Source organism: Monodon monoceros, unplaced genomic scaffold, assembly GCF_005190385.1.
Source record: "Monodon monoceros isolate NGI ecotype Baffin Bay Population unplaced genomic scaffold, NGI_Narwhal_1 Super_Scaffold_2, whole genome shotgun sequence".
In the NCBI taxonomy this organism is placed as follows: Eukaryota; Metazoa; Chordata; class Mammalia; order Artiodactyla; family Monodontidae; genus Monodon; species Monodon monoceros.
In genome coordinates, this window is record NW_021703776.1 from 29,474,792 (window position 1) to 29,488,203 (window position 13,412).

The window sequence follows — 13,412 nt, forward strand, 5'->3', positions numbered from 1 at the left end:
AATTTTTGCTCTCTCTTGGAGCAATTAAATATTTTTATCCTGTTTCTTTTCTCTTGACTTACTGAGTATATATTCTTCTATTTTTCTATTTAACAGTTAACTCCTTCCTAGAGATTATGACGTATCTTTGACTAATCAGTGGTACTTTTTCCTCTTCCAGGACAATGCAAGAACTTCAGAATTCTCAAACCTCACTTATCCATCTCTGACTTACACACTACTATTGTCATGTACTTTAATTTTTTCTTTTATGACCCTTATGAGAATATTACTTTACAGTCAATATTATTTAGATTTATCTATATATTTATTATCATTTTCTTTCTCTTTATTTCTTCCTACATCTCAGAGCCAGTATCTTGGATCATTTTCCTTTTACCTAAAGAACATTTTTGTGTTTCCTTTAAGTCGGTGATAAATTTTCAGGGAAAAAAAAAAGCTGAGAAAATGTATCTCACCTTCAATTTGAAAAATTATTTAAAGATGTGCCTTACTGGATATCAAGACTTTTATTATGAAACTATAGTAATTAAGGCAATGTGTTTTAGACAGGGATAAACAAAATTAAAATGAAACAGAATAGAGATTTTATAATTGACAGAGCTAGAATTCTAATCCTGGCACTCTTCTTAGCCACCACATTAAACTAGGGCAGGGAAGTGGGGATAGAGGAGATGGATCAAGTGTATCGGATGGTTAAACATCTTCTTCCTCCAATCCATTGATCTTACCACCTTTTAACTCTTCCTCACTCTTTTGGTGTACTGTGTTCCACCAATCTTGCAAACATCTGCCCTCCCTTGCCTTCTCTCTTTACCAGGCTTGCTTGGTAAAACTACAACCCTGCTTATTTAAATTATCCGACTACTACAAGCTTCCGCCATGCAACAGAACATGGCTAAAGAAAAACACAAAACCATCTGGATGGTCCCACCACGAAACTAAATGGCCCTTTACTATATACTTAATGTATTTATTATGCATATTATTTATTGTCCACTCTGCGGGATGCAAGATTCCTACGAACAAAGGTTTTTTTTCTGTCTTATACACTAGTATACCCCAACCTTTGCTGCCCAACAGCAAATGTTTCCTTAGTGCATTTACTCTTCCACTTTCCTGGATCATTATTTCATAGTTCCTCTTTCCTCCAACGTCTATCATCCATTCCATATCTTCACCTTCTGCTTCACATTCCATATCGTCACATGCTTCTTATTTCATTGACGGAAATCGCGGTGCTCAGGAGGGAACTGCCATTGTCTCCCGCCAGGACATGTGCCCGCTTACCAGCGGCTGCACCCAACAGTCTGCCTTTCCCCCTGCTTCTCTAAATGAACTATCCATGTGTCTATATGCAGGCAGTCCTTGTGTTTGTACTTTTCAGCAATGGATCTCACCTCCTCAAAAATGACTTCATTAGGAGCCATTACTCCCCGTCTCTCCTGCATCATCAACTTTTCTGTCCCAGCCCTGCTGATACACGTGCTGTTATTTCTTCCACCTTAAAAACAAAAAATCTTCTTGACCTCACTTTTCTTACCAACTACTATCACATTTCCCTCCTTCTCTTTTTAATTTTTTTTTTTTTTTTTGCGGTACGCGGGCCTCTCACTATTGTGGCCTCTCCCATTGCGGAGCACAGGCTCCGGCCACGCTGGCTCAGCGGTCATGGCTCACAGGCCCGGCCGCTCCGCAGCATGGGAGACCTTCCCGGACCGGGGCACGAACCCGTGTCCGCTGCATCGGCAGGCGGACTCCCAACCACTGCGCCACCAGGGAAGCCCTACTTGGATGTTTCATGTTCCCAACCTTGACTCCTGACCTTTCCCCCAAGCTGGCCCCTCCAGCAGGTTTTTCTCCTTCTCAGTTGGCACCTCCAGCCGTCCAGTTGATCAGCAAAAATATTAGAGTCATGCTGCATTCTTCTTTCTTCTACAGCCCATAACTCTGTCAGGAAATCTTATTGGTTCTACCTTCAAAATAGATCCAGAATCAGGGACTTCCCCAGCGGACCAGTGGTTAGGACTTTGTCTTCCAACGCAGGGGGTGCAGGTTCGATCCCTGGTTGGGGGCACTAAGATCCCACATGCCTTGCGGCCAAAACACCAAAACATAAAACAGAAGCGATATCATAACAAATTCAATAAAGACTTTAAAAAAGATGGTCCACATTAAAAAAAAAGTTAAAAAAAAAAAAAATCCAGAATCTGACCACTTGTTTCTCTCCAGTTCTACCAGCATGGTGCAAGCCGTTCTCATCTCTCACCTGACTACAAGAGCTTCGTAACGGTCTCTCTGCTCCTGTCTTTACCTCCTCTCCTGCCTCTGTCCATTCTCAAAGCAGCAGCCAGAGTGATTCTTTTGAAAAGTGAGTCAGATCACGTGACGCCTCTGCTCAAAATTCCCCAGTGGCCCCCAGTTCATTTGGAGCCATGGCCTGCAGTGGCTCACCCTCTCCGTAACTTCTCTAACCTCGTTTTCTACTTCTCTCTCTGCCTCTCTCCCTGCCAGCCACACTAGTTTCTTGAGGCGGGGTTCCACCTCAGGGTGTTTGTGCTGGTTGTTTCCCAAATTCTCTTCCTCCAAATATTCACACGGCTGAAACCTTCACATCCTACAAGTCTCTTCTTGATTACCATCTTGTCAATGAGACCAATCCTGACCTCTTTAAAAACCTTATCCCCAGCACTCCCAATTCCCCTTACTCTACTCCAATTTTTCTTCCCATGCCATTTTACACCTTCTAGTATACTGTACAATTTATGAAATGATTATGCTTGCTGTTTATTGTCACCTCAGTAGTAATGTAAGACCCACAAGAATAAAGATATTTTCCTCTGTTTTGTTCAATGAGATATCCAACATTTGCTGCCCACACTTACTATGTACCAGACCCTGTGCAAGGGTTTGAGGATATAAAGAAAAACGGGGCTTAGCTCCTGCCTCAAAATGAACTGAGAATAAGCCAGTACAAAAATCAGATCTGTATAGTGTTTTATAAAGTTATAGAGCCCGTCACACATATATATCACCTCATTCAAATCTCAAAAGAAGAAGTATGTTTAAGGAAAACAAGTGAGGCGGTATCATTCTCGGTTTAAAGGTGTGGAAACTGGAATTCCTAAAAAGTAAGTGAATGGAATTAGGACACCCTGGGGAGGACTGCTGCCAGGCCGAGGCCATGCCTATCTCTGGATCTAGTACCCACAGCACTAGAGGCTCATCAAATGTGTATTGAATAGATCAATAGTTTTAAGCTAGAGCATAAAAGATTTATATGTAAAAAAGAGTGTACTGTAAGTAAGGGCCAAAGGGAAGAACAAACTCTACCTACCAAAGTATTTTAAAATACTGAATATTTTCTATAGTGTAATAATATTACAATAATTGAATATGCTATATTATATATTTTATATTATATTTAAATATAAATTACTTTGCAACAGTTTTCTCTGAAGAGAGAATGATGGACTCAGTTCTCTGTCCAGTTGATCTTTAGCTTGATGGTAATATGCTCTCTGGTCTTTCTCCCACTATATTTTATTTGTGGCTAACAATTCCCTGACCTTTCATCTCTGAAGAGAGACAGCTAGATGCTATCTTTGACCATTATATTTGCATGTTGCCACACTTTACTACATTCTGTTTCCAAATTTTCTGCCACCAATACCTCTGCTTAAATCTTCCATCTTCCTTTCAGAGTTGATAGATCTTGATTTCTCCTGTCTTCACTGCCTTCAAACCATGTTACATCTTGTAATTTTCTCCCCAAATTCTTTTCAAAACCCTTCTTAACCTGCGTGAAAAACAAAACAAAAATCCCTCTCCACCTCTGACCTCTTATCTCCTAAAAAAATCATTTCCTTTTGGTCTCACTTTTCTTTTCCTCATTATAAAACTCATCTAATTTGGCCCCAGCACATTGGAAGGCATTCATAAGATGTTGAAGATGAGGGTAATGCTAATTTCCAATGAAACTGGTTTTCACTGATAGTTCCAACGAACTTTTCCAATGAACTCTTCCTTATACCCTCTTAAACCAGGGTAGGCTTGCAAAGGTACCACGACAAAATTTAAAGCAGCTGGGAAGAGTTTGTTATCAATCACAGTGTCATATCATTTCTACCAGGATAAAGTAATGGCACACTGAGAGTTCCAAGGTCACATTGCCTAATGGAATTCTTGTGCTCTGTGAAAGTTATGGTAACTGTTGGGTGGACAGGAAGGGCTGCAGGGTGCCAAGGTCAGAGATTAAATGAATGAGCACCAGCTAGGGTCACTGTGCTTTAGGTCATTAATGTTGACTCTTAGGGTTATTCTAAAACCGTACCTTTTCAAACTAGTGTACGTACTTTGCTACAGATTAAAATATTTGTTCATATCATACTAAAATATCTATAGATAATATAACAAAAAAGAACAGGAATGTTATGTTGGCATTTGATGTTAGTTCTCAGTTACTCACAGAACTATATCCTAGCCCTAAAATTGTGGCATCTTAAGGGCTCTTCAATCACTTTAAAGAGTGTTGTGAAATGTTCAGAAATCTACTGAAGCAAAATTAACTTGGGTTTGCAATCACCTGTGCATTATTTATGGAACCCTACTAATATTACGTAGAATCTATAATTCTCTTTATCCTGCTCCCTTGCTGTCTTCTTTTTAATTAAATTTTTAATTTTGAGATGTTTATAGATTCACATACAGTTGTAAGAATAATACAGGGAGATCAGATGTACACTCTTCTTAGTTTCCCCAATGGTAATATATTCTATTTTTGTGTCCGAATTGATAAGGGATTTTGGTCTGTTGAGTAATATTACCTTGAAACCTGGAAATTTAAGGTATTATGTTGTGAGATTCTAGATCTTAGTTAAACCTTTTATTTTCCTTGATTTGGGAACACTGCTCCACCAGGGAAAGGGGTGTCATTACTGTAAGTGAGGGTAGAAGTCCAGATTCCTCACTTGGTCTCCACTGACCCCTGAGGTGGGAGGGGCTCCCTGATACTGCCGAGCAGAGGCGGGGGTTCTGACTCCCTAATAGACTCCATTGATACCTTCCTAGCTGGGCAGAGCGCGAGTGCATTGTTACAGCTCTCCACATGGTCTCACTGACGCCACAGGGGTGCGAAGGTGGCCTTGTTACTGCTGAATAGGGAAAGTCCTGAGCCTCTACTATGCCCCCTCTAATACCATCCCAGAGGAGAGGGGAGGTGGTACCTCATTCCTGTAGTGGGGATGAATAGTCAGCTCCCTGCTTGGCTTTCTCTGACACCACCGTGGTGGGGCTCAGATGGTGAGGTTAGGATGCATTGTTACAGCCTTGCAAGGGTAGAAGTCAAGGCCTGCCACTCAGCCTTTTCAGGCGTGGGCCTGGATGGTGCTATAGTTATTTTCCTATGATGTTTAGCTAGGGTAGAGAGGCTAGAAAATGTCTAAACATTTTCTATCTTGCTGGGCTGCCCCTTTCCTGGTCCTTTGGTTAGAGAGAGCAGGCTTTTGTTGGGGCTCCTTTTTGTCTGTGCACATTGGCATTTCTGCGTTTTCACCTTCTTCAGCTCCAGGTATGGGATATACAAGGCAAGAATAAAGCAAACCAAGACAAAACATTAGACAAGAAAAAGAAATAAAAGGTATCGAAATTGGAAGGAAGAGGTAAAACTGTCATTATATGCAGATGATACGATACTCTATACAGAAAACCCTAAAGACTCTACACAAAAACTATTTGAACTGATAAATGAACTCAGCAAGGTAGCAGAATACAAGATTAATATATAGAAATCGGTTGCATTTCTTTACACTAATAATGAAATATCAGAAATCAAAAAACAATCCCGTTTAAAAATCACATTAAAAAATACCTAGGAACAAACCTAACCAAAGAGGTGAAAGACTTATACACTGAGAACTACAGAACACTGATAAAGGAAGTTGAGTATGATTCAAGGAAATGGAAAGATATCCCATGTTCTTGGATTGGAAGAATTAACATAGTTAAAATGGTCATACTACCCAAAGCAGTCTACAGATTTAATGTGATCCCTATCAAATTACCCATAATATTTTTCACAGAACTAGAACAATTTAATAATTCTAAAATTTATATGGAATCACAGAAGACCCAGAATTGCCAAAGCAATCCTGAGGAAAAATAACAAAGCTGGGGGCATAACCCTCCCAGACTTCAGACAATACTACAAAGCTACAGTTATCAAAACAGCATGGTACTGGCACAAAAATAGACATATAGATCAATGGAACAGAATAGAGAGCCCAGAAGTAAACCCACACACCTTCAACAAAGGAGGCAAAAATATACAATGGAGAAAAGACAGTCTCTTCAGCAGGTGGTGATGGGAAAGCTGGACTGCCATAATTAATTCAATGAAGTTAGAACACACCCTCATACCATACACAAAAATAAACTCAAATGGCTTAAAGACTTTATATTTAAGACATGACACCATAAAACTCGTAGAAGAGAACACAGGCAAAACATTCTCTGACATAAATCGTAGCAATGCTTTCTTAGGTCAGTCTCCCAAGGCAACAGTAATACAAGCAAAAATAAACAAATGAGACCTCATCAAGCTTATAAGCTTTTGTACAGCAAAGGAAACCATAAACAAAACAAAAAGACAACCTACAGACTGGGAGAAAATCTTTGCAAACCATGCAACCAGCAAGGGCTCAATTTCCAAAACATACAAACAGCTCATACAAATCAATAACAAAAAAACAAACAATCCAATCAGAAAATGGGCAGAAGACCTAAATAGACATTTCTCCAAAGAGAACATACAGATGGCCAATAGGCACTTGAAAAGATGCTCAATATCACTAATTATTAGAGAAATGCAATCAAAACTACAATGAGGTATCACCTCACACTGGTCAGAATGGCCATCATCAAAAAGTCCGCAAATAACACAACACTGTAAATCAACTATACTCCAATAAAATTTTTTTTTAGAAAGTCCACAAACAATAAATGCTGGAGAGTGTAATGAGAAAAGGGAAGCCTCCTACACTGTTGGTGAGAATGTAAATTGGTGCAGCCACTATGGAAAACAGTATGGAGGTTCCTTAATAAAACTAAAAATAGAGTTACCATATGATCCAGAAATCCCACTCCTGGACATATATATGAAGAAAACCATGGTTCAAAAGTATACATGCAGGGACTTGCCCGGTGGCACAGTGGTTAGGAATCTGCCTGCCAATGCAGGGGACACGGGTTCCAGCCCTGGTCCAGGAAGATCCCACATGCTGCAGAGCAACTAAGCCCATGCACCACAACTATTGAGCCTGCACTCTAGAGCCCCGCGAGCCACAACTACTGAGCCTGCATGCCACAACTACTGAAGCCTGTGCGCCTAGAGCCCATGCTCCGCAACAAGAGAAGCCACTGCAACGAGAAGCGGCCCCCGCTTGCCACAGCTGGAGAAAGCCCGCGTGCAGCAACGAAGACCCAATGCAGCCAAAAATAAATAAATAAATAAATTCATTAATTAATTTTAAGAAAAGTATACATGCACCCCAATGTTCATTGCAGCACTATTTACAATAGCTAAGACAGAGAAGCAACCCAAATGTTCACTGACAGATGAATGTATAAAGAATAAGTGGTATACATATACAATGCAATATTACTTAACCATAAAAAAGAAGGAAATAACATCATTTGCAGCAACATGGATGGATCTAGAAATTATCATACTAAGTGAAGTAAGTTAGACAGAGAAAGACAAATACTATATGATATCACTTATAGGTGGAATCTAAAAAACAGTACAAGTGAACTTATTTATAAAACAGAAACCAACTCACAGACATAGAAAACAAACCTATGGTTACCAAAGGGGAAAGGGTAGAGGGATAAATTTGAAATATGGGATTAACAGATGCACACTACTTTATATAAAATAGATAAAAAACAAGGATTCACTGTATAGCACAGGGAACTATACTCAATATCTTGTAATAAACTATAATAGAAAAAAGAATATAGATATATACATATATATGTATGACCAAATCACTTTGCTGTATACATCTGAAACTAACACAATATTATAAATCAACTATACTTCAATTAAAGGAAAAAAAAAACACAAAAAACCACAGGCCAAAAACAAAAATGAAGAACTCACCACCATGTCATTCTTTGGATTCCAAGGTCCTTAGCTACTTCGTCTTCTCTTCACTTTTCAGAGTACTCTTATGATTGTTTTATAAATAACATTCTGTATTTCTGGTTGTACTTAGCAGGAGGAATAGGGAAAAATATGTCTACTCCATCTTCTTGGAAGTTGCTACCAGATTTTAAAAATCCATTTTCTCTAATAGGGTGCCAAGGCAAAGGAAGAAGATTCTAAAATCAAATTAGCCAATCTTTGTATTTGTTCATCAATAGAAAAAGGGATGTGAAGTATTAGATAAAAAGATTTCTCTAACTTATCTACTCATTCCCCTCCTCCACACTCTCTCACCACCTTAGTAACCTCCAGTAGATCATGTCTACTTATAAAAATTTGTGTTGGGCTTCCCTGGTGGCGCAGTGGTTGAGAATCTGCCTGCCAATGCAGGGAACACGGGTTCGAGCCCTGGGCTGGGAAGATCCCACATGCCGCGAAGCAACTAGGCCCGTGAGCCACAACTACTGAGCCTGCGCGTCTGGAGCCTGTGCTCCTCAACAAGAGAGGCCACGATAGTGAGAAGCCCGTGCACCGCGATGAAGAGTGGCCCCCGCTTGCCACAACTAGAGAAAGCCCTCGCACAGAAACGAAGACCCAACACAGTGAAAGATAAATAAATAAATTAATTAATTAATAAAAAAGTAACAAATGTTCAAGTACAATTGGTGTCTTTAAAAAAAAAAATCTGTGTTTTTCTATGTAAGACATGCAAGTAGGTGGACACTGTCTCAGTCTGACCTTAAACTTACTCTGCAACAAAGCATAAAGTCAAACGCTGTAACTACAGACCTTGCCACAGAATCACAAGGTACCACTAAAGAAACCAGGGTGTAAGTTCTTTATTCATTATAGCCTTATGTTATGTTATATTATATATTACACTGCATTAATTATTCTTACATCTTTTTCTTCCTACTAGACTGTGAGCTCCTTTAAGAAAGGAGATGAACTAAATTTAGTACCTGGCACATTGCAAGCACCTGATAAACACTCTGCTCTACCTTCTTTCCCACCTCTTTTCCACCCCCAGCTAGTTCAGGAATCAAGGCAGAAAGCCCAAAGGAGAAACTGCATCCACAATTAATCTAGGCTTGGAGAAGACCTCTAATTGAATATCCAAGTACCATCAATCAGTACCTCAAACTAGATCTTGCAGGAAGTGCTAGCTACCTCCCACCCCACCACGCACATCTTTGAAGATTCTGACACAACAGTCACCGAAGGATTAAAAAGAAAGGGTTGTGGAACCTGTCTTCCACGCCCCGTCTCTTAGTGTTCTGACCAGTTTTGTCAATACTTGTTCAAGAAATATTTACGGAGGAAGAGAAGGATGGATTTTAAAGAGCAAGCTTTTCCAAAGTGTGACCTGAGGAATACCAGCAGGTTCTTAGATAACAAGGTTTCCTATAACAAGGGTTCCATGGTCAAATAAGTTTGAGGAATGCTGGTGACCATGCTGCTCTCTCAAAGGTCATGAGGCACATCAAACTCTTTGAGAGCTCTATAGTAACAAGGCCATTTAACTTTTTTTTTTTTTTAACATCTTTATTGGGGTATAACTGCTTTACAATGATGTGTTAGTTTCTGCTTTATAACAAAGTGAATCATTTATACATATACATACGTTCCCATATCTCTTCCCTCTTGCATCTCCCTCCCTCCCACCCTCCCTATCCCACCCCTCTAGGTGGTCACAAAGCACCGAGCTGATCTCCCCGTGCTATGCGGCTGCTTCCCACTAGCTATCTACCTTACTTTTGGTAGTGTATATATGTCCATGCCACTCTCTCACTTTGTCCCAGCTTACCCTTTCCCCCATTTAACTTTTTTTAGGTGTGTTTCTTCCCTCCACTCCCAACCCACAGTACCCATTGAAAATAGAAAATTCATATTCTCTAATCTCACATATGAAGTTACAGCTAAGAGAAATAATTCTAAAAGTCCAAAAGCAGGGAAATAATACAAAAAATAGATAAAAGTGACGAGTGATCTTCATTTGAGGCAAAAGGCAGATAAGGATGTGGTGGGATATGTGAGAGGTTTCATGCATTAAGTAGGAATCTAGACTCACAGACATAATTGAGAAGGTTTTTAGAAAGCAATCATTACCTTGTCAAGAATGGTGGCTTCTTTGTGAAATAAGTGGAACTGTCTTTTAGCAGTTGAAGTCCCAGGAGGAGAGGAAAGGCGCATCAAAATTAGGATATTCAAGGAGGATTTAGTGAAGTGACTATTTACAAAGGTATGGGCAGAACATAGGGTATAGTGGATACACCATAATGGATAGTGTAGTATGTTGGAGCCACAAAAATGGGGGGCGGGCATTGCCTTTCCTAGGCCAGCATGGGTGCAGGGAGGGAGAAGTTACCAGAACTTCTCCCTCCCTGCACCCTTATGAGTGTCATGTAGAGAAAACTGCTTTGAAAAGGACAGTGATCCCCTCCAACTGTCCCCCAGGTTTCCATTTAGCTGAACCCACAGAAGTCAATCTCCCAGGGCAGAGAGCAGTGTGGAGAGAAGGGAGGAGAGTAAATATGGAAGGGCAAAGAGAAGATATTTGACACGTCTCAAGGCGGAAGAATCTGGAAACTGGCAACTCTACCATTTCCTGCCTAGCTGTGTCTATTCATGATTCTTGCAACACTTTTGAAGAGGGCACACGCTATGTCAAGATACTGCCCTGAGCACAGAGAAGATGTATAGACTACAAGATAAAGACTTCGCCCTCACGTATATAAAATACCTATAAACAGAGAGAAAAAATAAGCAAATATTTGAAATATAGTGTGAAACGTAAACTTGAAGAGGTGTAGAAAGTATACGGGAGTTTGGTGCAGAGAATCGCATAGCTAACCTATGACCTTGGCCTTGATATGCAAGGCTAAAATTGTTGGCCAAAGTAGACTTTCCAGTGTAAATGCAAATTCTGAAAATTGAAAATGTACTTGAGGGCGCCCTGGTGGAGCAGTGGTTAAGAATCCGCCTGCCAATGCAGGGGACAAGGGTTCGAGCCCTGGTCCGGGAAGATCCTACATGCTGCAGAGCAACTAAGCCCATGTGCCACAACTACTGACCCTGTGCTCTAGAGCCCGCGAGCCACAACTACTGAAGCCCATGTGCCTAGAGCCCGTGCTCAGCAACAAGAGAAGCCACAGCAATGAGAAGCCCGCGCACCGCAATGAAGAGTAGCCCCCGCTCGCCGCAACTAGAGAAAGCCCGTGTGCAGCAATGAAGACCCAACACAGCCAAAAATAAATAAATAAATTTTAAAAAAATTTAAAAAGAAAATGTACTTGAAGTTTAATTTCATCTATTAATAGCCAATAAAAAATTTAGCTTCTCCAAAAAGTCGCTTTCAGAATTGAAATATATGCAAAAGACTTATTCATGAATGCAAACTTTTATGAAACATCCAGTATTTTGTATTTAGCCTCTGGCACTACTTTAAGTATTTGTTCTCACAGAGGGAATCCACAAAATTGTTTTTTTCACTTTAACCCAACCACTTCCCTTTAGCATATTGCTCTCCAGGTTTTATCTATATGTACATGTTCCAGACCTGGGCTCCCTGATCCCAAAGAATTTTATACCATTTTTTTTTTTAGTCTAAGGAGGCAGATTACTATGGCCATAGTGTTTTCCAAATAATTCAGGTAGTCTCAGCCATAGCTTGGCTGGAACTGCCACTTTTCCAAGCAACATAGACAATCCATGGAAAAATGACTCATTGCCTGAGTCATCTATTTAAACTCTAAAGAGTGGGAGTAGTGGGTCATTGCCCACACTGACAGACATGTTTTGCATAAGAGGGAATTGAACAGGGACAATGAACTCTTTGGGAAATGCAAAAACTGTCATACTCAAATTCTGATACAACAGGAAAGCCTCAAATGCCCACTGCTTAATGACAGAAATAAATATTAGAAGTATGACCTGATAACATCGTTTAGCTTTCTCTTTCTATCTCTTCACTAAAAAAAAAAAAAAAAACAAAACAAAACCCTCTTTCCCTCACCTTGCCTTTTCCCCTCCTTCTCATAAAGAACAGTGTGATTTCTGGCCTGAGATGCTAGGATGTTGGGGCCCCTGATGCTTGTGGTTGAAATACTCCAGTCGCAGAAACTCTCTTGCAGGTTTCCCACATGTGCAAGGGTTACACGGTAGGTTTCTAAAGTGGGTTCTTTTCTTCCTTTACTTAAGGAGTTTGTAAAAGGGTGGTATGTCCATCTGCATAACAGAAATCAAAGAAGTTAAATGTGATTTATTTTATAATATCTTACTGCACAGGTACCTTTGTAGGAATGTGGACACTCAGAAGTAGGGCAGGGCTTCCCTGGTGGCGCAGTGGTTGACAGTCCGCCTGCCGATGCAGGGCACACGGGTTCGTGCCCCGGTCCGGGAAGATCCCACGTGCCGCGGAGCAGCTGGGCCTGTGAGCCATGGCCGCTGAGCCTGCGCGTCCGGAGCCTGTGCTCCGCAACGGGAGAGGCCACAACAGTGAGAGGCCCGCATAGAGCAAAAAAAAAAAAAAAAAAAAAAAATAGGGCATATCTCAACTCTCACTATTTCAAATAAACCACAGCAAGAATAAAAATACACTTATTCTGGCATACCAGACCCTTCAGGCTTGGTTCCTACCTGACTTCCCAGACTCATCCCTGTGGTGGGCACCACCCACTGCTCCCAACACCTGAAACTGAGCACCGTGAGTCACTTCTGATCCAGCCTTCCAGGCTGTTTATACTGCTCTCCACATGCATAGATTTTCTCTACTGTCCATTTGACAAGCAGATTCTCATTTCTCTAGGAAGTTTTTTTTAAACCCTCAAAGCACTCCCAGGAGAAGTGATGGCTCTCTTCTTAGTTTCCCAAGAAGTCTTGTGTTATGACACCTACACACGTTACTAAACTTATTTCCTCTCTCCTTAAACCGTGGCTCCTTGTCTTATCAGTGTGCTCCTAATATCTAGCCCATAGGCACTTAAGATAATTCTTAGGTGAATAAATATAAAACAGAACTTCCTTTTCATGAGGAACTTCCTTTTCATGAGAATTGGTGGCCTTGAAGAGCAAGAAACACACGGAGTGAAGGCAAATTTTCCTTTTGCTATATTCTATCTGTTGAGTATTGTCCTAAATACTTTATTATAATATTTAGTGCTCAAGTAATCCAATGAGGTAGCTATTGAAATTCCTTGAAATTGAA

The 13,412-nt window shown here is 40.5% G+C and overlaps 1 protein-coding gene across 21 annotated transcripts in view; it reads right to left on the minus strand.

Moving 5' to 3' along the window:
- LOC114901987 (multidrug resistance protein 1) overlaps positions 1-13,412 on the minus strand; it is a 205,695-nt gene that overhangs the window by 78,488 nt on the left and 113,795 nt on the right. The window contains exon 1 of one of the 21 annotated variants that reach the window (XM_029234289.1): positions 12,498-12,610. The exons of 18 other annotated variants lie outside the window; for them this stretch is intronic. Coding sequence is in view for 2 of the 3 variants with exons in the window: in XM_029234290.1 (XP_029090123.1) it covers positions 12,398-12,433 (36 nt within the window). In the remaining variant the exon portion in view is untranslated. Of the gene's footprint in view, positions 1-12,192; positions 12,434-12,497; positions 12,611-13,412 lie in introns of those variants that run through there. 2 more of the 21 variants (XM_029234287.1, XM_029234290.1) reach the window with 2 other exon arrangements.